Source organism: Strigops habroptila, chromosome 7 (assembly GCF_004027225.2).
Source record: "Strigops habroptila isolate Jane chromosome 7, bStrHab1.2.pri, whole genome shotgun sequence".
Taxonomy (NCBI): Eukaryota; Metazoa; Chordata; class Aves; order Psittaciformes; family Psittacidae; genus Strigops; species Strigops habroptila.
Window position 1 is genome coordinate 33,741,384 of NC_044283.2, and position 25,905 is coordinate 33,767,288.

The 25,905-nt window shown below is 40.9% G+C and overlaps 3 protein-coding genes across 7 annotated transcripts in view; 1 reads left to right on the forward strand and 2 right to left on the reverse strand.

Moving 5' to 3' along the window:
• Positions 1–2,749, reverse strand: part of ANKRD37 (ankyrin repeat domain 37) — an 11,451-nt gene extending 8,702 nt beyond the window's left edge. The window contains exon 1 of one of the 2 annotated variants that reach the window (XR_003992400.1): positions 2,290–2,749. The gene's annotated coding sequence lies outside the window, so the exon portion shown is untranslated. The remainder of the gene's footprint in view (positions 1–2,289) is intronic. The other variant, XR_003992399.1, reaches the window with a different exon arrangement.
• On the forward strand, positions 2,487–10,881 carry LRP2BP (LRP2 binding protein). Of its 4 annotated transcripts, none has more exons than XM_030493045.1 (8): positions 2,487–2,670; positions 3,007–3,122; positions 3,926–4,039; positions 5,499–5,641; positions 5,720–5,825; positions 6,277–6,500; positions 8,867–9,032; positions 10,749–10,881. In XM_030493045.1, exons 1-8 carry the CDS (start codon positions 2,607–2,609, stop codon positions 10,812–10,814), a joined length of 999 nt encoding a protein of 332 aa, XP_030348905.1. In that variant the 5' UTR covers positions 2,487–2,606; the 3' UTR covers positions 10,815–10,881. The 4 variants fall into 4 exon arrangements, with proteins under 4 accessions (XP_030348905.1, XP_030348906.1, XP_030348907.1 ...); XM_030493046.1 differs by having other exon boundaries at positions 3,010–3,122; XM_030493047.2 differs by lacking the exon at positions 10,749–10,881 and adding an exon at positions 10,332–10,577.
• Positions 10,882–12,487: 1,606 nt separating this feature from the next.
• Positions 12,488–25,905, reverse strand: part of SNX25 (sorting nexin 25) — an 87,276-nt gene continuing 73,858 nt past the window's right edge. Inside the window, exons 12-19 of the mRNA XM_030493040.1 lie at positions 23,174–23,314; positions 22,581–22,694; positions 21,910–22,074; positions 18,670–18,787; positions 17,439–17,505; positions 15,707–15,888; positions 14,329–14,429; positions 12,488–13,497 (exon numbers count right to left, since the gene is read on the reverse strand). Coding sequence (XP_030348900.1) covers positions 13,423–13,497; positions 14,329–14,429; positions 15,707–15,888; positions 17,439–17,505; positions 18,670–18,787; positions 21,910–22,074; positions 22,581–22,694; positions 23,174–23,314 — 963 coding nt within the window. The 3' untranslated portion in view covers positions 12,488–13,422. The remainder of the gene's footprint in view (positions 13,498–14,328; positions 14,430–15,706; positions 15,889–17,438; positions 17,506–18,669; positions 18,788–21,909; positions 22,075–22,580; positions 22,695–23,173; positions 23,315–25,905) is intronic.

The following is a 25,905-nucleotide window of genomic DNA, read 5'->3' on the forward strand; positions in this document are numbered from 1 at the left end:
AGAGGACTGCTTGGAATCCATTCTGAACACGGCGACAGTGACGTTCAGTGGGGAAACCTGCTTCCTCCCCGCAGAGCTTTAGCACTCAGTGTCCATGGCTGCTGGGGAAGGCAGGGCGGGAGAGCGGCATGTCCACATGCACAGCAAAACACGTTCTCCACCACCAACTGCTTTGAGCTTCCACAAACAACGGCGTGACTTCCTTTTGCTCACGTTGTGTCTGAAAGCAACTGCCTGTCCTTTCCATGCTACACAATCCAGTTTGGCAGAGGATTCAATTACTGCTAATGGTGCTTCCCAATTACAAGCTTCAAGTGCGGAGCATCTTAACATGGTGTCTGAGTTACACAGTTCTCTTTCCCTAGCACTGCAGTATACCCTTCTGTGTCAGATGCCTACATGTTTGTTATGGAAATTATTTATAATCACTACCATCATTTTTAAAAAATAAAGGAAATCAAAAGTCATGCATTTTAAAAAATGAAATCCCATGGTTTTAATAAACAGAGTTAGGGGAAAAGCAGCCTAACAGCATTCCTTCAGGGTATATACAGTTCTGGAATAAATGCACAAACATTATGACAATTACCTCCTGCTTCCCCTTTGGGAAAGGAAATATAAATTATTTAAGTAGTGGAATATGAACACAGCCTCATTTTTAAAGGTGCATAAATCCAGGTACAAAGGCATTTTATCAGTTCAGTGGAATAATTTCTGTGACAGTTTTCACCTCTCCTTTCATATGGAAATACACCTGTGTGATTACCAGATGCTTTTTTCCCCAGGAGCTAGCCAAGCCAATGAGTTAGTGAACAAATTAAATCCCTACACTTCCATCCGCGCATTGTTAGGGATGAAATACAGCTGCACAGCTGCCAGAAATCCACAACCATTGTTTACATGGTTTATGTGGATGTGGAGTAAAGACTCTTCTGAAAACCACATACCCAGAAGTAGCTTAAGACTAAACAGTATTGGATCCCCCAAAAGGATATTTTGTTTTAAAGCCCTCCCTCCCCCTACATGACCTCAGCAATTCCTAGGTGTCAAGGCTGAGGAATCCCATCTTTCCAGCCGAACCACCTACACAGACTCTGGCATCCTGCCAGCCTCAACTCTCTTCAAATTACTGCTGTTAATTAGTTCTTGAGCTTCCTGTCACAGTTTGCTCACCTCATTAGTGCCTGCAAAACTCTTCTGCCTCTGGGTAACTTGTTATTTGCACTGGTAATAAACACATGCAGCTGGTCTGGAACATAACTCGCTAAAAATCCCTCTGTGCGTTGAATCCCAGACCACACATCTTGCACAGGTATCAAGGAAATGGAATTGGAGGAGCTGGCCCTAATAAACACGTGTAAGCAATGGGATGAGCCAAGGTGTGCTGCTGAATGTCACACCCTTCAGCACCAAAAGCAGCAACGCAGCCAGCGTTAACTGCCCTTGCTGGAGGGTACCGCTGCTTTCACAGGCTGTTCCTCACTCTGCCTGTTCAGTTCAAGTAATTCACTGATGCTTCACAAAACGTTTATTTCCTGAAGGCTTCTTGGGCTGTATCATCTACACAGAGCAAATCAGGATGAGTTTCAGGAGGGTTTGGTAACTAAATCAGTTGGGACTGTTGGATAACGTCATGTGGAGCCCACAGGTTTAACACACAAACCCATGAGCGTCACCGTCCTGTCCTGACTGTTGCCTCTGTCCCTGTTGCTATAGACACAGAGTGCGCTGCCAGAAATAGCAGGATGATAATCATCCGGGAGGAAAAAAAAAAGGCAAAATTAAAAACAAAGCTGGGAATGCAGCTAAGGATTATTTTAAAAGCACTCGCGAAGCACTTTGGCGTTATATCCTTTTTTGTAGGAGACAAGCTATTAATAGAAGTAGCAACAATGCCTTACATTTCAGGAGAAATCAGCTTCATACAGCATTTTTCCTCAAATATCTTTCCAAGTTTTATATTATCTATATGGGGAAAACAAACTACATTACAGCGAACGGTTACTGATCACTGGGAATGGTGAAGCCCCCATGTGCTAGGCCGAGGTTTCACAGCCTCACCCCATTTTAACTGAATCACATGCAGAGTTTCTGTTGGTTTTGCCTCTAATCACCTTTTGTGCAGCATTTTCGGCTTCTGCGTTTAATCATCCAGTTCCAACCCCCCTGCCACCGGCAGGGACACCTTCCACTAGCCAGGTTGCTGCAAGCCCCATCCAACCTGGCTTGGTGTCACTCTCCTTTCTCTCAGAAAATGGACCAAACCCAAAGGGAAAACACCAACATTACCTTCCCTGTCTTCCTCTTTCTGCCTGTTCAGAGGCCGTCAGACCACAAGGCCCAGCTACGGAGCGGTGCCTGATGCTGCCACGGTCCGGGCTGGGCTGGGTGGTGCTCCGGGACAGCCAGGAGGACAACTGACACACAACCGCCAGTAACCAACCGCCATCAGCCCGCCGCCGCCGGCGGCTCGGGCAGCCCGCCACCAGCGAAGGCCGCAGCGGAGCTCCCCGGCAGCCGTCACCCGGCGGCGCCGGCGGGCCCGGCTTCCCCCCGCCTGGCAGCCCCGGTCCCCCCCCGTGCCCTCAGCCGCCCGCCAGGGCGGGATGAAGCTGCGCAGCGAGCGCCTGCCCCTGGCCTGCAGCACCCAGCCCGCCCCCGAGGCACCAGGTACTGAGTGGGCCCTCGGGGCCGCCCCCACTTCCCTCGGCCGGGCCTGCGAGGGTGCCGCAGGCCCGCCGCCTCCCAGCAGGCGCTGCAAGGCATTGCGTGATGTGAAGTGCCCTCTAGTTCAGATTTGCTTTTAAGCTCTTCCAATGCAAACTGAATCTTCGCAAGGGTCAGGTTGTCCTCACTGAACTTTGTCCCTTTTACAAAATAGCCCTTTCATCTTAGTCCTTTAAAACATGCAAACAGAAGGGGGCTGCACCAGCTTCAGACCTTTAGTGTGCTTATCGATACTGTTCTGTTTTGGGAAAATAACCCTAATGTTTGTCAATTTTTCAGCAGAGAACTGCAACCATGCTGCTTTATTTGCAACAGCGGAAGAGCTGCTGGTGAAGAGAATGGCAAGTGGAGATCCTCTGGCACGGTTTCTGAGAGGACAACTGTACTACGAAGAGGTTGTGGTTTCTTTAAGTAAATATGATAAAGCTGACAATTTTCAATACCATTTCAGTGGAAAAAGAGACACCTTAAACTAAAAGAGATACCTATACCTGGTTTTTTCCCATGAAAAGCACCAGGTGTTCACCTTACGTAAGTTTTTCCTGCACTGTCCCCAAGCATCTAGTGATGTCTCCCAAGGACTGGGTAAATAAGCAGCAGCCTATCCCTACAGCTAACTTCCAAGCCAAGCTGGTTTTTGGCCAGCTGACTGGCCAGCTACCACATACTGTTTTCATTTTTGTGGTTCTGGTCCCTGACCCAAGACGCAGCTTTTGACCTTTGTGCCCTACCTAAAAGCCAGGTTTGAGTTTAGTCTTTGTGAAACCAGCCCTTTGTTGACATGTAAAAGCAGATTCTTATAAACCCTTGAGGTATAAGAATAGCTAACCTAAGTTAAGGGATGTCAGGTAGCCAGCGCAGGGCATCTGGGTTAGATACTTACCTCCTTGAACTAGAAAGATGGCATTTGGGAGGAGGAGAAAGGTGGTCAGCCTGTCTTTTGGTTTCAGAGATCATATTTGCATACCACTTGTTTGAAAGGCCTAAGTGTTTCCACCCTATCCAACTTTCTTGTGGTTGTTGACTTACTCTGTTTCTGATTTCTGCCACGTCTGTGGTTGTTCTATGACAATTTTTGTTCTTTGTTCATGAGGGAAATGCTTCAGGTTGAAAAACTGCAAGATAGTATATATCAGAGTTAAGCAGCCATATGTACTCTTTGTTCTGTGTACTTCATTGCTTATTCTGTCTTTCCCAGGGGTTGTATGAAGAAGCATTAATACAATTTGAAAAAATCAAGGATGTAGATTTTCAAGCAATGTATCAGCTTGGTGTAATGCATTATGATGGACTAGGCACTACAGAAGACCCTGTACGTAATCTAGCTGTATGCTTTTTACTTTCCTTCTAATATTAGCTGATAATTACTAAGACCTTTGTAAGCTTGATTATTCAGTTTAAAATAAGCAGGTCTTTGATTTACAATTAATTTCAAAAGTACAGGTGTTTACAAAGTATCATTAAAGATGGAGGGTTCTGAGCTGAAGTAGTTCTCAAATAAAATAGGTTTATTTGAAAAATACAATAATTTGTATTTTAAATTATAAATTCTAAGGGTTTGGTTGTGCTCTGTGTGCAAGCTATGTTTAAAAATTCGAAATAAAACAACTATATAGTTCTGCACAAAGATGTTTTTTAAGGTACTTTCTAGTCTCTTAACATGGATGCTAAAGTAGATTGTGCTTCTGCCAGTGGTTGGCAGTAATATTTTAAAATTAGATGAAGAATTACATTTTTAAGAATTCAAAGAATTCAAATTGAAGAGTCACATTACAAAAAAGGAAGATGAATGAACTGCTACAATAAGAAGAGAGTTAATTTATTGGAGAACATGATCTTAAAAGAGTGGTATGAAAAGAGAATACAAATAGGGTGAAAGAAAGGGTAGGTAACAAGATGGGAGGGGAAAAAAAATCAAACAGCATACTAACAAATCAGATTCTTGTGCTTAGAGGGTTGTCAGCAGAACAGAAATGATTCTGCTGGTTTTTAGAGGTGGTTCGTTTGTTCTGTATGCTGTATGCCTCCATAATTACCACATTGGTTTGCTTGCAAATAAACATTTCAGTAAAGTTTTTTTTCTTTTTTGTATTTCAGTATGAGAGAGGTGAGTAAGAGAGGAGTCTTTTGCAAAGGACTGTGTCCAGTGCCTTTAAACAGGGTGTCCATGTTAAATCCTAACAGTGTAAATCTTGTTTCCAAAATACTTTTGAGGTCCCTGGATGATACACCATGCAGCTGCTCATATGCAATGTCTGTTCTCTATTAGCTTATTTAACATTGTAATATTTTTGTCTGTTATGAATTTAAGGTATTTTTAATGGAGGGACTTCAGAGTGTATTCCTGTTATCGCTTTGCCTTCTGCTAAGGTTGTTTTATGACTTCGGATACATTATGCAATATGAGAAAGTTTACAGAAGACTAATATGAAAAAGTAGCAAGTTTAGGATGTGACATGCATTTATGTAAGCACAAGAGTATTTTTCAGAATATTTTTATCAATGAAGAGGAATATAGTATTAGATGAACATTTATAAGGAAATGTTTCACATTAAAAATATCTCAGAGCCAAAAATCTAGGGGCTGTCTAGTAACCAAAGATCAGTTCTGCTTTGCTATGACACTGGTGTCCAGACTGTCCTACCAATATGCCTCAGCCTTTCTTCAATGTGGAAAACTTACCTGTCTTGCAGAACGTAGTGAATTGTCAGGTTCTTTATCTCATCCTCTTCAGAGCCTGCATGTAGTAACCAAAATGTCTCAATTTTAGGAGAGGGGAGTGGAATACATGAAGAAAATACTCTACTCTGATTCCCCAAAAGCAAGACACTTGAAGTTTGCAGCTGCATACAATCTTGGCAGAGCATATTATGAAGGATGTGGTGTCAAGCAGTCAACTGAAGAGGCTGAAAGGTAATGGCAGTCAGTAGTTTTCCTGATGAATACGAGATGATGTGTTACTTAAAACTTTCTTTGTCCCCATTTTCTTAGGTTGTGGCTTATTGCTGCAGACCATGGAAATCCAAAAGCAAGCGTAAAGGCCCAGAGTACTTTAGGAATGCTTTATTCTATGTCAGCTCAAAAAGACCTGAAGAAGGTAAAGCCCACTTGTACCTTCTGGGTTTCATGAGTCCCAATTAATTTTGAATTTTGCAGAAAGATTACAGCAATATATTTGACTATGAAAGCTGTACTTTAAGTACTGCTAGGCATTATCATCCATTTGAGCCTGTATGAACAGATAGCCAGAATCCCTCATCTTGACTCAGCTGACACTGCTGGCCAAGGTGGCTTTGGTTTTATTTTACTGGGAGTACCAGGGAGAACAACAGAATGGATTTCAGTTTTGTCAGCTTTGGTAACCTTCGGAAATCAAGCAGATGTCACTGACGGTAAATGAAGCAGGCTTAAAAGCCTTACAAGGATTCTTCTTTCTTTTACGTGTAAGCATTTCTTAGAGGATGGTTGATATAAAAGCTTTTATGGAAACACTATGGAACAAAGCTGCTAAAGTAAATATATACTCCAACTCTGTGCCTCTTGTTTAGGCCTTTTTCTGGCATTCAGAAGCATGTGGCAATGGAAGTCTGGAATCACAGGGAGCACTTGGTGTTATGTATCTCTATGGACAAGGTATTGGTCAAAACACTAAAGCTGCTTTGGAGTGTTTGAGAGAAGCAGCACAACGTGGAAACATCTATGCTCAAGGTCATCTTGTGGAATATTATTACAATAGAAAATTTTACTCAACAGCTGCTGCAGTAGCCAAAAGGTGAAATTAATTTTGATTTTTTATGATGATTCTTTATGCAAGACCACATTGCTCGGATTAAAATGATTAATAAATTCATGCTCTTGTCTCTCAAACTCAGGAGATGTTTGAGATAATGAATTGCAAAACCTCATCTAAAAGAGGGAACAGCAACTCATGGACAAAGTTAATACTCTAAGGTTCTCACAACTTTTCTTTCTGATCCTGTAAAGCGAAACAGCCTTGAACTAGAATCCTAAGTAGACCAAATAGAAGCCCACATGCAACCCTGCTTTCTGTGTCTCCTCAGTCCACAATCTCTAGGCTTCACCACTCCCTTTTAAACCCCTACAATCATAGAATCCCAGGCTGGAAGGGACCTCAAGAATCATCTGGTCCAGCCTTTCTAGGCAAAGCATGACCTAGACAAGATGTCCCAGGCACATTGTCCAGCTGAATCTTAAAAGCGTCCAGTGTTGGGGAATCCACCACTTTCTTCCAAAGTGTACACTTCCCCACTCACTTTGGTATCATCAGCAAACTTCATTTGGGTACACTTGATTTCATCTTCCAGACCACTTACGAAGACATTAAACACTGTGGGACCCACTACTGATCTTACAGAAGCTGCACCCTGTACATGCCACTCATAGCAGCAGCTCTGGTTTTAACTTCTTTTGCATTGTAGGTAGACTGATAGCTATTCAGTCTAGCCTAGCTTGTCTCTCTTGGAATGCATCCCTTTCAGCCAGTGCTGCATGGTAGGTTATCCAGGCAAGTGAACAGTGCACTTTATCAGCTGCAACTGTAATTCCAGCAAATAGCAGTAAAATCTGATACTACAGCCAGAAGTGACCATTTCTGAACCAAAAGATACTGCCACCATACTTGGAACAGTTCTACTTAACTGGGATTGCAGTTGGCCTCGAGGCAAAAATCTCAGCAGTTCAACAGTTGTATCAATACCTTTTCTGCTAAGATTTGTTTGTCTATGTTCATACCAATTACACAGTTTGTTACATTATGTACAAACATCCAAACATTATGTGATAGTGTATAATAGCCTTTCCTAATATTGTGAGACTAGATTAGCTACTAATACTTCACTTCAAATAACAATTTTGTTAACCTATACACTTCTACTTACCCACTGCTATGGTATGTTCTTGAAGTCAACCATGCTGAACTAGAATTTTCTACCTGACTTGACTGTGTATTGTTATTTGCATCAGCATGTTGTTGCGTATCTTTTGGAAAAGGCGGCAAAAATGCTATGTATCAGGAAAGATAAAAGAGGTAATAGGTTACTGTTATTATAGTTGAATGGTTTTGCTAGTAACTCTTTGGGATTTTTTTCTTTCTGTCTTTTTTTCTGTTGTGTTGTGTTGTGTTGCTGCATTTGTTAATGGGACCAAATTAAGTGGGAGAACATGCCCTGAACACATTCAGGTGATTTAGCAGGCACTGACTTGGCAGAGGGTTTGTTCAGAACTATCTTTCATACACTGATTTATAGGGAGTAGCTATAAACTGAAATGTCTTGCACTTTTCTTTTTTCTGTCAAGCATGTAATTACTGTTTGTATCTGGAAAGGATACGGGGCTTGGAGGGTTCTACTTTAACACAACAGTTAAGAAAAAAATCAGTTCCCACTTCAAAAATGTTGTACCTCATATTGTAGCAACAACAAGAGGTGATCACAGCCTGATAGTGAAAAAAAATGTTTGCTTTGTCCCTCTGATTCTTAAAATGGTTCTTGGTAAAAACAACATGCTGAAAATAAGGTGACAATAAGCAGAGGCACATGCAGAATAAAGAAAGTAATTGAGCTGAAACAGTCGTAAGTGGTTGTCAGAAGTAGGTCTTACAATCTGAGGCTGTAAGGTACATCCAAGATCTTCAGGTTACTATGATTTGCTAATATCCTAGTAAGAACTTGGAATTTTACAATCACAGAATCATGGAATGGTTTGGGTTGGCCCTTTACAGATCATCTAGTTCCAACCCCACTGCCATGAGCAGGAACACCTTCCAACTAGATAAGGTTGCTCAACTGAATTGAAAAGCTCTGCTTTTCCTCCACATATACATTAACTTCCATGAAATATTTTATAGGAACAATTAAAGTATGCTGCCTTTTCTAACTAGTGTAACTATAGTGAAAGTGACTGCAGAAGTTATGTATTTGTTTTTGATTTAATATCACAATATTCAAATAAGACTACTGAATAGAAGAATCCTCATCAGGCTGCTGAATACATGTACATTTCAGCTTATTTTGGGTAATGATGTAAATGGAAAGGAGGCATTAACAAGTCATGTACGGTTTACTTCAATTATTGCTTGAAGTAGCATTATCTAAGCTAACGCTGTAAATTCCGCAACAGAATTACAGACCACAAGGACACTGATGCACTAGCAAAGATAACCGACTGTCTTCCTGCGTATGTCACCAAGGGGGTTGCCATGGCTGCTTTCTACTTGGGTAGGTGCCTCCAGCTTGGCCTAGGTGTACAGCAAGATCAAGCCGCTGCTGAAAAATGCTATTCTAGGGTAAGTTGGGAAAGTCTTTTTTAAGTCTTTAAATTAGTCTGGAAAAGACTAATTTATATCTCATGAAATTGAGTGATACCTTGGGTTTCAGTCTTTGAACTTGTTTGGTTAAAGACTCCAACATTATGTTAGATAAAATTATATCAAAATCTACTAAAAACCGTCTGAAAGGATGCTGTCTGCCCACTTGCTTAAGCAAACCTTGCATTATGGCAAACATCAAAAAACCATCTGTGGTAACTACCACAACAAAGAGCTTGGTAACTTGCAAGATAGATTAGCTAAACCATTTGAATTATTTTATCCCAAACTGACGTGCTGTCTGTATCATTCCCTCAAACTGAAAAACCCTAACTTTTTCTCTACTTTAGATTCTCTACCAATTACAACCATCATTAACGACACTTAAGTTGGTCATACCTGGCTGTCATGCTTGGTTTTATGTTTATATTTTAGCGATGCCTGAGGATCTACTGTTACTGACACACAAGGGAAAAAATAGGTCACATTGGTTGAAAGTTCTCAAGTTGGAATAAGATTTCTTGCTTGAGGAAAAAGATCAACAGTGGCTTCTAGAAGGTGAATCTACTAAATAGTATCAGTGATACCTAAAGGTACACTCAAGGCAAGATGATTATACCAACTGGGAGGGAGTGTAGCAAGATTGGATCTGTGCTTCAGAAAGATTGTATGATTTCTGTGCATGTAGAGACAATTTGTTTCAGCAAGTAGAATACTTCCATGTCCAGCTTGGTGCAATCCAAATAAATGGAGAGTTATGTAAATGATAGATTATCAAGTAACAATTTTTGTGGCTCCTTACTCAGGGAAGCCGCTGGTACAAAAGGCTTAGCACATTGTAGGTGATCCTCTGAATGCACACATTTTAAACATTTTATTGTCCTGCTGTGAGAAGTGTTACAGAGGATAGGATGAGGAGGAGAATGGGAAAGGAATATAAGGTGGTGGTATGAATGCTGTAGCCAGCAGTCCAAGGTAAGTGTTAAAGACTTTCACTCATCATTCACTACTTGTACATCTGAGCCTGATCTAGGAAGGTTACTAGCTTCTTAGTATAAAGGGAGATTATTTCTATTGATTGGTGCCATGCATCTCCACTCAACAACAGAAGAGAAGGAACAGAAAATAAACAAGGAAGCAGTAACTTCAGAACAAGTAGAAGACGAGCTGTGGGTGTGTTCAGTTTCTTTTGTACCTGGAAAATAGTTCTGGTGTTAACTGTACAATTATACGCACTTAAAAACAAAATCATGTTTGCTTTTTTAATTAACTGCTCAGCTGTGGTTTTGGCCTACCACTCTTAGACCCTGTCAGTTCTGAAAGAGGTGAGAAAGAGAAGATGGGCATTCCAGGGGGTAGTGGAAAAGGTGATGCAAGTGAATGAAACTGATCCTGCCTGTAAGCAGATTTAGGTTTCTGACTGTGGTGCCAGCACATGCCATATCAACAAAGAGAATAAAAAAATAAAACCAAGCCTAACGCCATAGTCAAATATGCTCATTTTAAATACTGATATTTTTCTTCAAAAAAGGGGAATTAAAAGCTGAGTAACAAATTAACTCAATATTTTAACAAGTTGGTTAAATTTTGTTGTAATTCTCTGAGATAAAGACCTTATTAATGTTATATTGATATTGACAACATAAAATTTTACTTTAGCTATAAACTAGAACTTCCTATTCTTTGTTTTCAAAGGCGTGTCTTCTGGATCCTGATGTTGCTGCTGACCTTGAACTGGCAGCTAATCTTGGGAAAATTTAGTGTTTCCTTTAACTATGACTGGTATATAAATGTACTACCGCAATAAACCATCTTTAAGCTCCAGCAATTATAGACTGTTCATCACTTACTGCTTGCTTTCCAACTTGAGAGAAATTACTATTTAAAGCAATCTACTGATTCTTTTTTATCTAAAAAAAACAGAGAAAGCAAAAAGCTCACACTCTTTCTTTAACCGAGATGAGGCAAAGGCAGACTTAAAAATTATATCGAAGACTTACGGTTTATTAAGGACATTTTACTGGGACAGATGTCCTGTGTTTTCTTCATGTCATACTGGTATATAACACATGAATCAAACCAAAACCAAATAAAAATGGTTGTTCCCTTTTCTGCATTTTTAATATTTAAATATTAAATTTTAATACTCTGAAAAGCTTGAACCCAAACTTGTCAAGTTTCCACATTCAGCCCATTCATAGGTCACAACCATTTTTAAATCTTACCCTTGTTGCATGTAGACTTTCACATGCTTTTCTAATGCACCTCAATCTGCTTGTGTCGTAACACATTACACTCTCAGACTGCAGAGATTCCAAGTTGGAAATTGGCCTGTATGACACAGTTCAAACCATGTCAACTTCTAAAACTAGAAAATAATACTTCCAGAACTATGGATTAAAAAACATTAGTATGGAAACATTCAATATCTGTTCTCTGAACAAGGCCTGTTCTCCTCAACCTTTCATAGGTTGCCTCTGGTTGTATTAGCTGAAAACCTTTTGGCTGGGAGTGTGTACACCTGTCCTGGGTTCAGCTATAGCAGTCATTTTTCTCCTGCTTAGTAGCTGGTGCAGTGCTGTGTTTTTTAACTTTCAGCCTGGGAACAACGCTGATAACACCGATGTTTTTAGTTGTTGCTAAGTAATGTTTATTCCAACCAAGGACTTTCTCAGTCTCATGCTTTGCCAGGGAGGAGGGGAAGCCGGGAGGAAGCAGAGACAGGACACCTGACCCAAACTAGCCAAAGGGGTATTCCATACCACAGCACGTCATGCCCAGTATATAAACCGGGGGGAGTTACCCGGAAGGCCCAGATCACTGCTCGGGTCGGGCTGGGTATCGGTCGGCGGGTGGTGAGCAATTGTATCCTCTCCCCTTGTTATTTCACTAATCGTTATTATCATTGGTGGTAGCAGTAGTGGTTTTGTGTTATACCTTAGTTGCGGGACTGCTCTTATCTCAACCCGTGGGAGTTACATTCTTCCCATTCTCCTCCCCATCCCTCCGGGAGCGGGGGGAGGAAGAAAAGGGGGGGGGGGAGTGAGCAAGCGGCTGTGTGGTTCTGAGTTACCGGCTGGGCTCAAACCACGACAACACCTGAGCAATGTTGTGCTGAATCTTTTATCAAAAGACACTTTGATCAACCACTAGTAAATTTTACTGATTGCTCGGGTAAGCTTGTACGTTTCTAAATACCTATTTACTTGTAAAACTTCGTATGTGCAGAATTTGGATTGCTTCTTGGGACTGTGCCATGACTTGAAAACTTCTCTGAAACTGCTGGAACAGAAGGGTAGATGTTACTAAAAAGATTGATTTAAATATAGCACACGGATCTTACGCACCTTACAATATAGCCAGTCTTCACTGCAAGCAGTTTTTCTAAGAGCACAACTCTACTGAATTTAAAAGAAAGTAATGAGTGTTGCCTAGGAATTTTTGATGATGTTTAATTATTTAGATGTGCATTAAGACCTTATTTGCGTATCTTTACATAAATTAAAAAAACACTGAAGACATCGTTTTCTTGCCTTGTATAAAATAAGGGAAAGAGCTGAAGGTTGTTTGAAATTGGGGTATTTGAATATAACAGCCCTGAGTAATATCAGGGAAGTTATTAGAATGGTTTAATGAAATGTCTACTTAATCATTCATAGAAGCAATTCATAAGCACTAATCTCTGAACTAACATTTAACACAGGCATTCTGTTAAGACATACCAGTTTACAACACGTATTTTTGACACAGACTCCAAAGTAATGCAGATACTCCTTATGAAACTAGTGCTGTCAAACACATTCATTAGTTGTCAGTACAGCCTCATTATCAAGTACTGCAATCCAGCTGTGTTATTTATTGCTTACAAATGCTTCAAACTACAGGAAATCTTTGGTAAAAAGAAAATTGATAAAATTTTCACAATAGCTTTACATGTAGTATTGCACGACAAGGCTCTTCCAATACACAAGAAAAAAGGAATGCTCAAATCCTCAGTGAGGAGATTAGAACTGTACAACATTCATTAGTTTACCACTATAAGCAAAAATTCTTTTCATAAATGTTTAAAATATTTTCTGGTTTCTTTCAGCTTATATGAACATTTATTTTTCAATCTATATTTCAAACCGAAGAGTAGTCAAATAGAACCATTTAAATAAAAATTGGCAACTATACAGCATTGTCTTGTCTACCCTACTACAGCATCAGATCTTTTCAAGTCTGTTTACTTCACAAAAAACTCAAGAAGAAAGAAAAACGCTAAAAATAATCATAGTCCTCAGCCCTCTATGGAATAGAGGAAAATAAGTTTCATGTCTATTATTGGACATAGACATTTCTCTAGTGGTCCAATTGTGCAGATTCAAACCTAAGTGGCATTAAGCTGCTCTAAATGAGCTCTTAGCTCAGGACACAGTTCAGTTAGCAGCAGTTCCAGCAAAACCTGAAAAACAGAAATGAGTTCAGGTAAGCGCAGGTGCCAAATGAGAGTTTCTTTTTCCTTTCTGTCATGTTCAGAGCATCACAGATAAGAGAAGCACAAAGGGTCACTCTACTCATCACTCATGCAATTCCATTTCTTTCATCCTAAAGTCAGCATGCACCTTGCAGATAACATGGGAAATGTCTCAAGGCTAGAACAGGGCAAGCGCCACAGAGGCAGCTGCCTTCACTCAGGTGGGGGTTTCCTACCCTGCATAACCTGGTCTGTTCTATCGAAGCTGCAGCAGCTCCATCAGGAAGCACCAGGGCATGCGCTGCCTGAGCAGCCTGCATCTGCCGCTGTGCTGAGGCTGTGTTATGTGACTGGCTGCGGCAGGGAATGAGCCAGAAGAGACTGACTGAGCGAGAAGGTATTATACTTGGATCCAGCTGCATACTCCGACCAGCCCCAACCAGCAGCAGAGGAGGCCTGTCACAGCCTAACTGTGAGCCAGACCTGGAACTCTCCTTCCTTAGGATTCTCCAAGGTGTCTATTTTTCTCAGCTATACAAAGAGATTGGTTTGCATCTTATGAAGTCAGGCAAGTTAGATGTGGTAGAGGATCTCTCTCAGACAAAGGCAATACTGTTTTTAAACAGCTTCTTGTTATTCAAAATTAGTCAAATGATGTAACCAAGTACATTTTTTCTGACTAACAACAAAAAATGTTACTTGCACACAGAACTAACAAATTTCTGCAAAAACACACACCCCAGGCTCTAACACAGAGTGAGCAGAGCTCAGCGATTAACAGGAGTATAAAGTTAAAAGACTAGTTTTCTGGTTACTCACATAGAGTAGGTGCTTGTTTGCCTTTCTTTCTTGCAATGCATTGAACACTTTCACTACACCATGGCGGGCATTTTGTTGTCCAACAAGACTCTGCAGAGTATCTGCAACAAACATGAATTTAGCTTACAGTGTTTCACTCATGCTAGGCAAAACCTCCAGCTAACCGTACTACCCACAAAGGAGGGCAAATTAAACCACTTCATGGCCCTTGGTTACAAGATACATAGCCCCATTCACCAACCTTTTAACAACACAGGTTATTTAGGTCAGGTTGAAAAGACACCCTTATTCTCAAGTTACCCAAGTTTAATAAGGGTGTATGCATCTCAATGACAACATTTTTAGTGTTCTAACATGATATATAGTATGCCTTTTAAGACAGTTCACCTCACAGAGTCAAGTCTATTCTCATACATTGTTAAATCATTCACTTAAATATACCTTCAGCCACAAAGACAGAAGTCCTACAACAGTTAAAACAGATTCAGCACTTTAATTGCCTCTGAATCTTCACAGAAAATACTTCCCCCAAGTCAGTCAATTATTTACAATTTGGATTAGATAATAAACAGTAATCCAATGCTTCATGAATTTAAGGTACATTCAGCTGTGTCCTGACACATCTCTCCAAACTCATAAACACAAAAAACAGAACCACAAACCAACTATGGAAGCCTATGCTGGGTAAGTAGGTGAGTATCTAACAGAGTAAATGAAGGGTAGATCACACATCAAATGACAAATATTTTGCATGCATACCTGCTGCTATTTTTGCAGTAAAAGCTGATTAAACAACCTAATGCAAGGGGTCTATGAGACATCTCAGCCATAAAATAGCTCGTTAAAGTACATTCTGTTCAGCTGGAGGGGAGTGTCTTGGGTTCAGCTCTAACGGTTGTTTTTCTTCCTAGTAGCTGGTGCAGTGCTGTGTTTTGGCTTTAGTCTGAGAACAGACTACAGCTGATAACACACCGATGTTTTTAGTTGTTGCTCAGTAATGTTTACTCCAATCAAGGACTTTTCAGTCTCTCATGCTCTGCCAGTGAGGAGGGGCACAGGAAGCAGGGAGGAAGCAGAGACAGGACACCTGACCAAAGGGATATTCCATACCACAGCACATCATGCCCAGTGTATAAACTGGGGGGAGCCACCCAGAAGGGCCCGATCACTGCTCAGGTCAGGCTGGGTATCAGTTGGCGGGTGGTGAGCAATTGTATTGTGCATCACTTGTGTTTATTGACTCTCCATCTACCCACCCCCCCCCCCTTTTTAGTTTTAGATTCTCTCCCCTTGTTATTTCCCTTATCATTAGTAGTAGTAGTTTTATTTCCTTACTAGTTATTAAACTTGTGATTAAGCAGAATGAAAGTGATCTCACCTGGAATGTTTTCAAGCAGTTTTTGCTGTGCTCTCTGTTTTGTCTCTCGCTTTTGTTCGTCGCTCTTGGCTCTTGGTGGTGGTGCTAACTTGCCATTTGGCCAAAAAGCATCTCGAAACACACCAATGTAATAAACAAGCATTGGTTCACTGAACATCCAATGTACAGTGTCACGGATTTGCCTGTGAAGAAGTATAGAAGGGACTGTATCTTTCATGTTTTAGGCAGATTTATTCTTTTACTCCTGAAAGCAGTGGAAGTGATGCTCATTTTCATGTAGTTATCCCAATTTATCTGAGCTGATTTCACCTGCATCACAGAAACTTACATTCAGCTCTGTGTTCTCTAGGATCTAGGTCACTCCAGATACCTGACTGAGATGTGGAGAAGGCTACTTTTCAATGTAATCCACACATACAGATTACAAATTACTACATATAGTACAAATCAGTACAGTGAAACTGTATTTCAGGGGTGGGCACTACAAAAGCTCCCCTGGAAAAGACATAAAAATCAACTAATTGTGGTGAACTCCAAACAAGTTGCATGCTAGTTTTATCCCACCATGCCTGGTGGGATAAAAACAGATGAAGTTTTGATAAAAGCACAGGAAGTTCCCTCACAGACAGAATGCCATATTAGCCAAGGGATTACAGATGGAGATAGCAGCCTCCTCCTGTGGCTGCAGGCACTCACCGTAGCCTTCAGCACAAAGAGTCTGAGACAGCGGGCTCCACGCTGTGCCACAGTACAGCCAAATGCCTTAAGATCAATAAATGTAAAAACTCAACCAACATGTAAAAGGCTATATAGCAACTCTGCATGCATGCTGTGTTCACACACATACTCTCTCTGACCTTTCTCAGGTGTCTTTCATGCTAGTTATCAGCAGTGTATGAACAAATGAAGTGAATGATTTAAAACTCAGTGAATGGATACTGCCAGAGGCAATTTACCACTACATAACATGTGTGAGAGGTTTTAAAAGCCATGCTGTCATGTGCAAATTTAGTCACTGACTGGACAAAGGAACAGCCTGTTCTGCTGGGAGAATACTCTTCCAGACTTGGTGTAACTTCCCACATGAAAGGTGTGTACAGACACGCATGCTTACTTCATAGCCTCGTCCAGGCCTCACTTGGCAGTTATGTCTTCAAATGATACAGAAAAATACCTTCATGAAAACACATCACTGTTACACGTGTACAGGTTTCATGTTATAATGTAATGGTTCTCATCATGTGTAAACATTATTTCAGTCACTTTTGAGAAACAAGTATTTGATTTGAAAGAAGCTACTTAAACCAGAAACCCAGCTTCAGATGTGGCAAAAATCTTCGTGGGACTATAAGATAAAACAGAAACTAATAAAAGCCATTTAGAGCCAGGTCATTCAGAAAAACAGGATAACAAGTCTTTTAATTTATATATATAAATGCAAGGCTGCTTCACTAAAAAGAAAAAAGTTACTTTCTATACACGTCTCCCATGAAGTATTGTGTCTTTCCAAAAGCAAAGCCCTGTGTAGGGGGGAAAAAAAAGGAAAAATCTAATTCACGTATCTGTGTCTTCTCTAATCAACATAATGTGTTTTTAAATTGAGCTCTGGAAAACAAATGCAGATTGCCATACAACAGAATGTCCCAGTTTTGTTTCTTTTTTAACAATTCTGCTCTCAGCCATTTTTTCATAGAACAATGATGCAGGTTCAGTTAAATTAGCAGCTACTTACTTGTTGATAGTTCTTCCAAAAGTGACTTGTACTAGTGCAATTAATGTTTTTCTGACCCACTTGAACACTAGAACAATGAAAAATGACAGAAAATAAAGATCAAGAGATTAGTAACATCAGAGAACCCATGATCATGTTCAAAACTCCCCCACTCGCAAAACCCACCAACCCACCCCTACAGTAAAGATATCTGTTATAATCCTTTCAAAGCCTTCACTAATTGTGCATGGGTCTTATTTTTCTTGACTGCTTTCCCTGTACTGTTTACTATATGATTTTTAAGTCTTGCAGATTACATAAACATATCTGTTTACATATCTGGCTTTTGTAGTTTGTACTGTAAATTTTAAGAGTATTTCAAGTTTATTGAGCTTTGCAACTACCCAAACCCCTTTTTCTATGAAAAAAAGAGAAAACTCCTCAAAATTCACACCCTTTCCATACCTACTTGTCTAACGTACACACAGCAGCATCATTAAAATTCTGAAAACATTTTCTCTCAAATAAACCAAGCAGTTGGCTTTTCATTAAACATAAAGGAAACAAATGTGAGTGCTTCCTTGTAATTACTGGTTAATCTTTCTTTCAAGGCAGTTCGCCATCAGCACAAGAAAGTCTATATTTGGAAGATACATCTGCCATTTTTGGAAGGTGCTGCATTTTGTAATAGTCACCCTGTAAATAATTTTATAGGGCGTCAAGTGTAGCTGCACATTCAAGTAGAGACAAAAATAGTTTTCTTCATTACCCTCATTCAGTCGCGTGTCGCATCTTTTCCATTATAAAACTGTAAAACTGAAAGGCACACATAATACACTTCAAAGGGACGTTAAAATGATGTTGCTTTGTCAGTTACATGTTCTGTAATAAAGCCCATCTTTCCTTCCTCATAATTCATGCGTTCTAACATGCAGCCTATTTACAGAGAACATGCTGTTGTACTTTCTGGGGGGTTTCCAGCTTTTTTAGATTAAAAACTTAAGAATACTGAATTCAAATGCTTTCCCCTACTGATTACATTTTTACCGCCATGTTATTTTGGAATTTCACTTTTGAATAAAAGCTCCGAAGTCATGAACTACTGAAGAACAGCTGTGTTCCAAAGAAACTGCGGATACAGATTGCAAGAACATTTCCATGTATTGAAACAGCATAAAAATCCAAATTACAAAGTCCCCCAGATTTCTTGGCCAACAGATGCCACTGGCAAATAAGCAGGTTTACAGCTTACTTCCTCGCAGTTCAAAAATCTCTCCAATCAGCATGAAACATGGTTCAGCAAGAGAGTCCCTTTTCCCATCCACTTCCTCTCCATAGTCGGACAGGTCACTATCCTCTTCTGTTTCTTCCTAGGGAGAGACACAATATGGGTAAGCACCACAGCTTCCCATTGTTATAGAATCATAGAATGGTTTGGGTTGGAAAGGACCTTAAGATCATCTAGTTCCAACGCCCCTGCCATGGGCAGGGACACTTCGCACTAAACCATGTCGCCCAAGGCTCTGTCCAACCTGGCCCTGAACACCACCAGGGCTGGAGCATTTACCACTTCTCTGGGCAACCCATTCTAGTGCCTCACTACCCTCACGGCAAAGAACTTCTACCTTATATCTAACCTGAACTTCCCCTGTTTAAGTTTGAAGCCATTACCCCTTGTCCTACCACTACAGTCCCTAATGAAGAGTCCCTCCCCAGCATCCTTGGAGGACCCCTTCAGATACTGGAAGGCTGCTATGAGGTCTCCACGCAGCCTTCTCTTCTCCAGGCTGAACAGCCCCAACTCTCTCAGCCTGTCTTCATATGGGAGGTGCTCCAGCCCTCTTATCATCCTCGTGGTCCTCCTCTGGACTTGCTCCAACAGCTCCATGTCCTTTTTATGTTGAGGACACCAGAACTGCACACAGTACTCCAGGTGAGGTCTCATGAGAGCAGACTAGTAGTGCCTTGCTCTGTGGAACGAGCACTGCCAGCCCTCTCAAGAGCATTAGAGCCAACATCTCTGCTGCTGGCAGGATGTGGCAAACAGGAACCTCAGGTATTACTGAGGATACCCAGGCTCAGTGTACCAAAGGGAGCAGAGTTATTCAGAACAGGCTCACAGGACAATGTATTGAACCACCTCAGTTTGGGCAGAACCATCTAGTCAAGAATGAAGAGCAGACGGCAGGTTGTTTCCCAGTGTCATGAAGATCTGCTTCAGCATCAGGACTACACCACCCACCATTACCATGACAGCCAGCAACTCCTTTGCTTTCCTGGATCTTCCCTTGCCTGCCTATGCTTAGAGCAAAGCTGCAGTCAGGTAGACCTGCCCCCACTGAGGCTGGTGTTATGCACCAGGAATGGTCAGAATGGCGTGCAGACAGATTTTCTTTCTCCAGCCTGGTTTTCAAAGAAATCCATCACTTCTTCCTTTGCCTTCCTTCCTTCCTTATCATTCCATTATCTAATATTACTGATCAGCAGGAAAACCTACGTCATGGCTCTATTTCTTCTGCATTACTTTGGTGTCTTTCTTGGCCTTATGGCCACAATCTTTCAGCTATCCCTTGCCTGTCATTTGAACCCTGCTTTACAGAGAGTATCCTACAGCATCTCAGCTGGTCATCAGTTTGTCTTACTCTTTCCGCACACCCTTCAAATCCCATCTAAAGTCTATCATTGACTTTGAGTATATTTCCAGTCCCTGAATCTTCTCCAGGCATGGCACTGCACAGTGGCCTATATATAACTAACTCCATAGTGTTGCATATTCCAACACCATACTGACAAGAAATGCCACACAAGTAAATCACAAATCATTACCCATCTTACTGCACAAGCACACATATTCACTGATGATGAACAGATTTTCTCCAGGGACACAGTCTCCAGCAAACTCCAGTCCTGCTCACTATCTTCCCCTGGTCAACAGGCTTCTGGTCCCTTTTTTATTTTAATTATCCAAGAAATTATGTTTTATTTAATTTTTCATAGTAGACATAATTCCATATTTTCATTAAGCACTTGGGCAACAGAATGAAAAATAAGCTTACGGAGTTTGCGGTTGAGCCCACAGGGTGCAGTTTGATAAAGACAGATGCAAAGCACCAATAACTCACTGTGTAAATGCAGGAAATGAAACAATTGATATTGATACTATTACAGAAAATGATCACGGGGCCATACTGCTGTGGAAAAGGCAAGTGTAATACCACAGTGTTTAAGCGCAAACGTTGGTTGTGTCATGTGTATACACATACAGATAGAAAAATATTTTCATACATGGGAATAGGAAAACCTAGTGGGAACATCATGTTTCAAACTTTAGTCACCATATTTCTAAGAAAAATATGAATAATCAGGTAAGTCTAGAGCAGGACCATAAGAACTAAATAAAACATAACCTAACAAAAACTAGGAGAAATTGGGGCTGCTCAGTCATAGAAACAAAAGCATAAAAGACAAAAGTAGTAAATCCTGATAACTGAGATGACACCAACCCAAACTGTTGGGCATTTGCTGCAGACAGGAGAAGAGCTGGCTGGCTAAAGAATGGAGATTTATGTTAGGAAGTAATAAAAGGTTTCTAACCATGAAGACAGTTGAGAATCAGGATACGCTGCCTTGCTCATCTAGAGAACAGCAGGTTTAACAACACGTTAGAGAAACACATGCCAAAAAATCTTCCTAGTACAGTGGAGACTGCTTGGAGCAGGAAGTTAAACCTAATGTTCTCTCCAGGGTCCCTGCTCTGTTTTTCTGCTGTTCAGCAAATCCCCCATCATTTAGAAAATGCAATGAGAAGTGTAAATTCTTACACCATAGTGCATTTTCTATCCATTACATGAACCACAGCCAGCCATGAAATTATGGGCAATTTTAGTCAATGAGCTATTTTAGTCACTAATCTATTCTTCATTGTGTTTTGAAAGACAATAGTTTATTATGGCTTAGTATCAAATTCTCAAAGTGGTTTGCCCACATGGGCTCCCGCCTATATTGGCAAATTCCCTCTGTTAGCCTGCACCATTTGCCTTCATTTTTTGTCAGAACTAGCTTTGCTTCAGCTCTCCAGGAATTAAGGACACACAGCTGTTCCCTGCCAAGAGAAGTTTCCCAAGAGAATTATTTTTACCTGTCAAAAACCCTCTGAAATATGCGTGTCAAGAGCACAAAAAGTGGGAAATTCTGCTATAAATAAAATAAAGAATCCCACATGGACTGAAATTTGTTTATTTGTGACAGATTACACATTTGCCTATATATGTATTTTTATCAAAGGGCAGGAAACATATTTCATTAACAAACACCTTTAAAATTCATGGACAGCTCTTATTTCTGACTCTTTGTTCACTTACAGTAAATTAAAAATTACCTTTGGAAATGCCTTCCAATATGACCTGCCATTCAAATGCATTATATTAATGGCTCTCCCTGCTTGCTTTGGATAAGTAATTAAATTTGGGAAGATTACTTTTCTACCACTTACCTCCTGATGAGAAAACAAATCACCAGGAAGTCGTTCTAGAAATGAGGAGAGTGAAAAAGACGACTTCTTTCCTTGCACATCAATAACTTTGAGGTGCTCTGGGGAAGGACTCAAGAAGGCGTAAAGTGCTTCACTCTGGCAGAGTCTTTCATCAGAGAGCAACTTCTACGGAAGAAAAATAATGACAGAAACAACAAGAAATATTTAATTGGTGTGTTAAGGAAGAAATCGTGCCAGGCCACCCAATAAAACTGATTAAGACATGGCTCAGAGGCAGAGTGAGCAAAAAAAATAATTCATGTCTCACAAAGGTACTTTAAGAAGCTAGTTTTAAAGTATTAAGACTAGTAAGATTAAAGGGTTTTTCTTAAAACTTTATTTTTAAATAAAGTTCTAATTTGTAAGGAATTTGTTGTGAAGTGCTTTACAGGATTCATTATCTACTATTTCTTAATTAATCAAAGTTTAAATTAACTTACCACTAGAGGAATGATTACTATCAATCAGCCACACTCATCTCAAATTCAGGCATTTTGGACAACTTCGACATATATAGCGTCAAACCTTATATCTAACCTATTTGTCTAGGCTCTCTCTTTAGGCAATAGAGAGACAACATCCACTCAACTCTCCTGCTTAGGTATCTGTTGGTTTTGTCTTTGTTTTCTTACCTGCAGAAAATTGTTAAGCTGGTTCTTGGATTTCTCCATGAATTTCTGGTCTATGGATTTGAAGGGCAGCTTGCTGAGGGAAGGCAACTGAACTTTCTTTAATGACGGAAAACACTGTAGAGAAGAAATGAGAGCTCATTTAACATGAAAAATACCTTTCCTTACCCATTATGGGCTGATACCCCTTCCCTTCACAACATCACCATTATCTACACCTTATCAGACAGAAAGGTTAAAGCTCTGAAAAAGGAAACCTTCTTGTCCCCAAAAGCTGTCATTTCTAATATCACCCTGGAAGCCAGAGACAAAACCTAGATTTAAAAGAGGCTTGTGTATGACAGCTCAGAGCATATACCATTTTGACATTGGGGTAGTTCAGTAAAACATTCATTATTAAGAAAAGAAAAAATCAACAAGTTTTATAAGCATCTGGCAGAGGCCAGAAACATGCATAGAAAACAAGCTCTAAAAGCTTAAAGGCTGGCATAAAAACTGGCAGTATGAATTTTTTATCTCGTTTTCCCTCCTCCAAGCATCATTCTGACAAATTTCAGCAACCTGCATCTTCTCCCTCCCCTAACCAAGATTCGTACCTCACTGAGTTTCCGGTGTATGTTCTGAAACTCACTGAGCTTCCTGGGAACAGTCCAGTTCTTAGTTTCAGCTCCACCAACATCTTGTAAACTCACCATGACAGAGTAACAGGGCACTTGTTCTCCATTCTCTTCTAAAACCTTGTGGGAAAGAAACCAACAGTAAGACATGCTACTTTGAAAGCAAACAGTGGAACATTTGGGCTGCCAGATAACTGGCTTGCAAATTCAGTCACCATCAGTCCCACACTTCTCTTGCGGTTTGAAGGTGACACATGGAGCAATACCTCCTCAATGAACTAAACTTCACCCAAAATGCTATGTCAATCCTGAATGAGTCCTCCAGCTAACCACTATTACACTTTACATACAGCCTGGCAATGCTGCCCATCAGCAATCAAATCTCCCTGACATGTCTTTTTCAAACAGCTGCATGTATTATTTCAGTTGTTAAGGTGCGTACCGCACAGCATTCTGATTACTTACCAATACTCCATCTCTCCCATCTGCATTTTTCTGAGCGTTCTCCCTTTATTTCCCCCTTCTTTCCCCATGCTCGTGCTGAGGCTCACCCACACGCCAGGCACAGCAGCTCTGCAGCTGGGCCCTGCAGCAGCTGGTGCTGCCTCAAGCAATTTCTCTGCTCACTTGAGCTATTCTGCATGCACAGAGCGTGGTATCCACGCAGTGTTTGTTTCTGAAGGACTCACAACTTCACAAAGCTACTAATGAATCAAGCTGTACAACAGCCAGAGGAAGGAGGAGCAATTAACCACACTGTGTAAATGGGAAAACTACTGCAAAGTTGTTAAACGATTTTTCTCGAGACAACAGCAGCAGCATGATCATATCATTCCTTACTTTAATGAGCCACCCGCGATTTCATCCTCATGCCCTAATGGCAACAGATTTTTGATTACTTGTTTTAAGGAGACAGCTAAATAGATTATGAATGGCAATTATGGGAAGTAAATACTTTTTTTTTGGCGAAGCCAAACTCTCAAATGCTTGTCTTAATATACATGCAAGTAACAGCAAGGTAATTAAAAAATACCACTCTCACACAATTTTTCTGAGGAAAGTAGTAATTTTTAATCTTTTTGGGGTGGTTTTTTCTTAAAGAATATTTAACTAATCCAATTGGGATAAGAATAAACTTTAAAATTCATATAATATTTTCTGAGAAGCCTGTAAAGGTCTGACAACACTTAATGCCAGTGATAATTTGATGAGCAGCTATGTCACCGCTATAGGAGACACAGCTAAAACCTACCTTCATATTTTTAGGCTGTTGAGAGCTGTACTTGTAATGTGTCTTCATCTAGTAATTAGAATTAAAATGATTTTGCATGTGGATCCTAACTTGGAATATTAGAGGAATAGAGGAAGAATATTTCCTGCGATGCACTCCTAAAGCTGCACATGACCATTGGAAAACCTGATCTGTGGCCTAGGTTTCACATCTCTCTGCCATAAAAACCTGCATCAGCACCCAGACAGAATACAAAGCACCAGCTTGAACATGTGAAAATGTGCCTGGTTCCCAGCAGAGCTATTTGGGGAACTGCCTTTCTCCTGCCAGACTACTGCAGAAAGAGATGCTTGAATGGCCTCCAAAATGTAGGTCGGGGAGGCCTGGCACAGAGGGCCCAGGATCTCCTGGGACAGTCCCTGCCCTACCTACCTACCCCCGAGCTAGATTGGGTTTGTGTTTGTAGGTGACTCACAAACACCTCCTGGCAGATGCTTATGGAAACTTGGGAGATCAGTGCGGAAAATGCTGGTTTGAGCCATCCATATCATTCTCCATTGCACATTCATCCACAGCACAGGGATTTGCATATGTGTAGGGTATCTCAACTGTAATTGTCAGCAGGAAGTCATTCCTTTGGAAGCACATTCTCAAAATGGGAGGACTTGGTACTTAACCACAGAATGGTTTGGGTTGGAAAGGACCTTAAGATCATCTAGTTCCAACCCCCCTGCCATGGGCAGGGACGCCTCACCCTAGACCATGTCACCCAAGACTCCATCCAACCTGGCCTTGAACACTGCCAGGGATGGAGCATTTACCACTTCTCTGGGCAACTGTTCCAGTGCCTCACCACTCTCACAGTAAAGAACTTCTTCCTTATATCTAACCTGAACTTCCCCTGTTTAAGTTTGAAGCCATTGCCCCTTGTCTTATCGCTACAGTCCCTAATGACGAGTCCCTCCCCAGCATCCTTGGAGGACCCCTTCAGATACTGGAAGGCTGCTACAAGGTCTACAAGATGAGCTGCACATCTGACAAGCCAACAGTGTACCTACTGCTTCCAGCCAAAATGTGCTCCAGCAGGTGGGAGATGAAGCACAGAGATCCTGCTGAACACTGAACCTCCAATGCCATGCTGTGGGACTTCATTGCTCTTCTAAAACCTCCATCCTAAAAATCATCCAGTTCTTTCTGAGAACAATCCCAACCCTCTTGCAGCTCTGATTCTTCATGAGCATAAACTTAACATTTGTTCTCTGGTTTGGTTTTCCAAATCCGAAGGTCTCGTCCCTGATCACCTCACAGCACTGCAAGGGCTCTCGGAATTAGCCCCGAGGATAGAATTTCCACAGGTCTCCTTCTCGGCCCTTCCTCAGCCCACACCTGCAAGTCTTTCAGGTTATTCACTGCTACTTACCAGGCAAGGACAGAATCAGCCCTCAAGTACCCAAAGCAGCTTCAGGCTATCAGGGTTTTT

Bases quoted from the DNA above. Each gene is read 5' to 3' on its own strand.
- LRP2BP (XM_030493045.1), top strand. From the start codon at position 2,607: ATGAAGCTGCGCAGCGAGCGCCTGCCCCTGGCCTGCAGCACCCAGCCC. The intron at 4,040-5,498 runs GTACGTAATCTA...TCTCAATTTTAG, and splicing joins TAGGCACTACAGAAGACCCT to GAGAGGGGAGTGGAATACAT. The intron at 9,033-10,748 runs GTAAGTTGGGAA...TTGTTTTCAAAG, and splicing joins CTGAAAAATGCTATTCTAGG to GCGTGTCTTCTGGATCCTGA.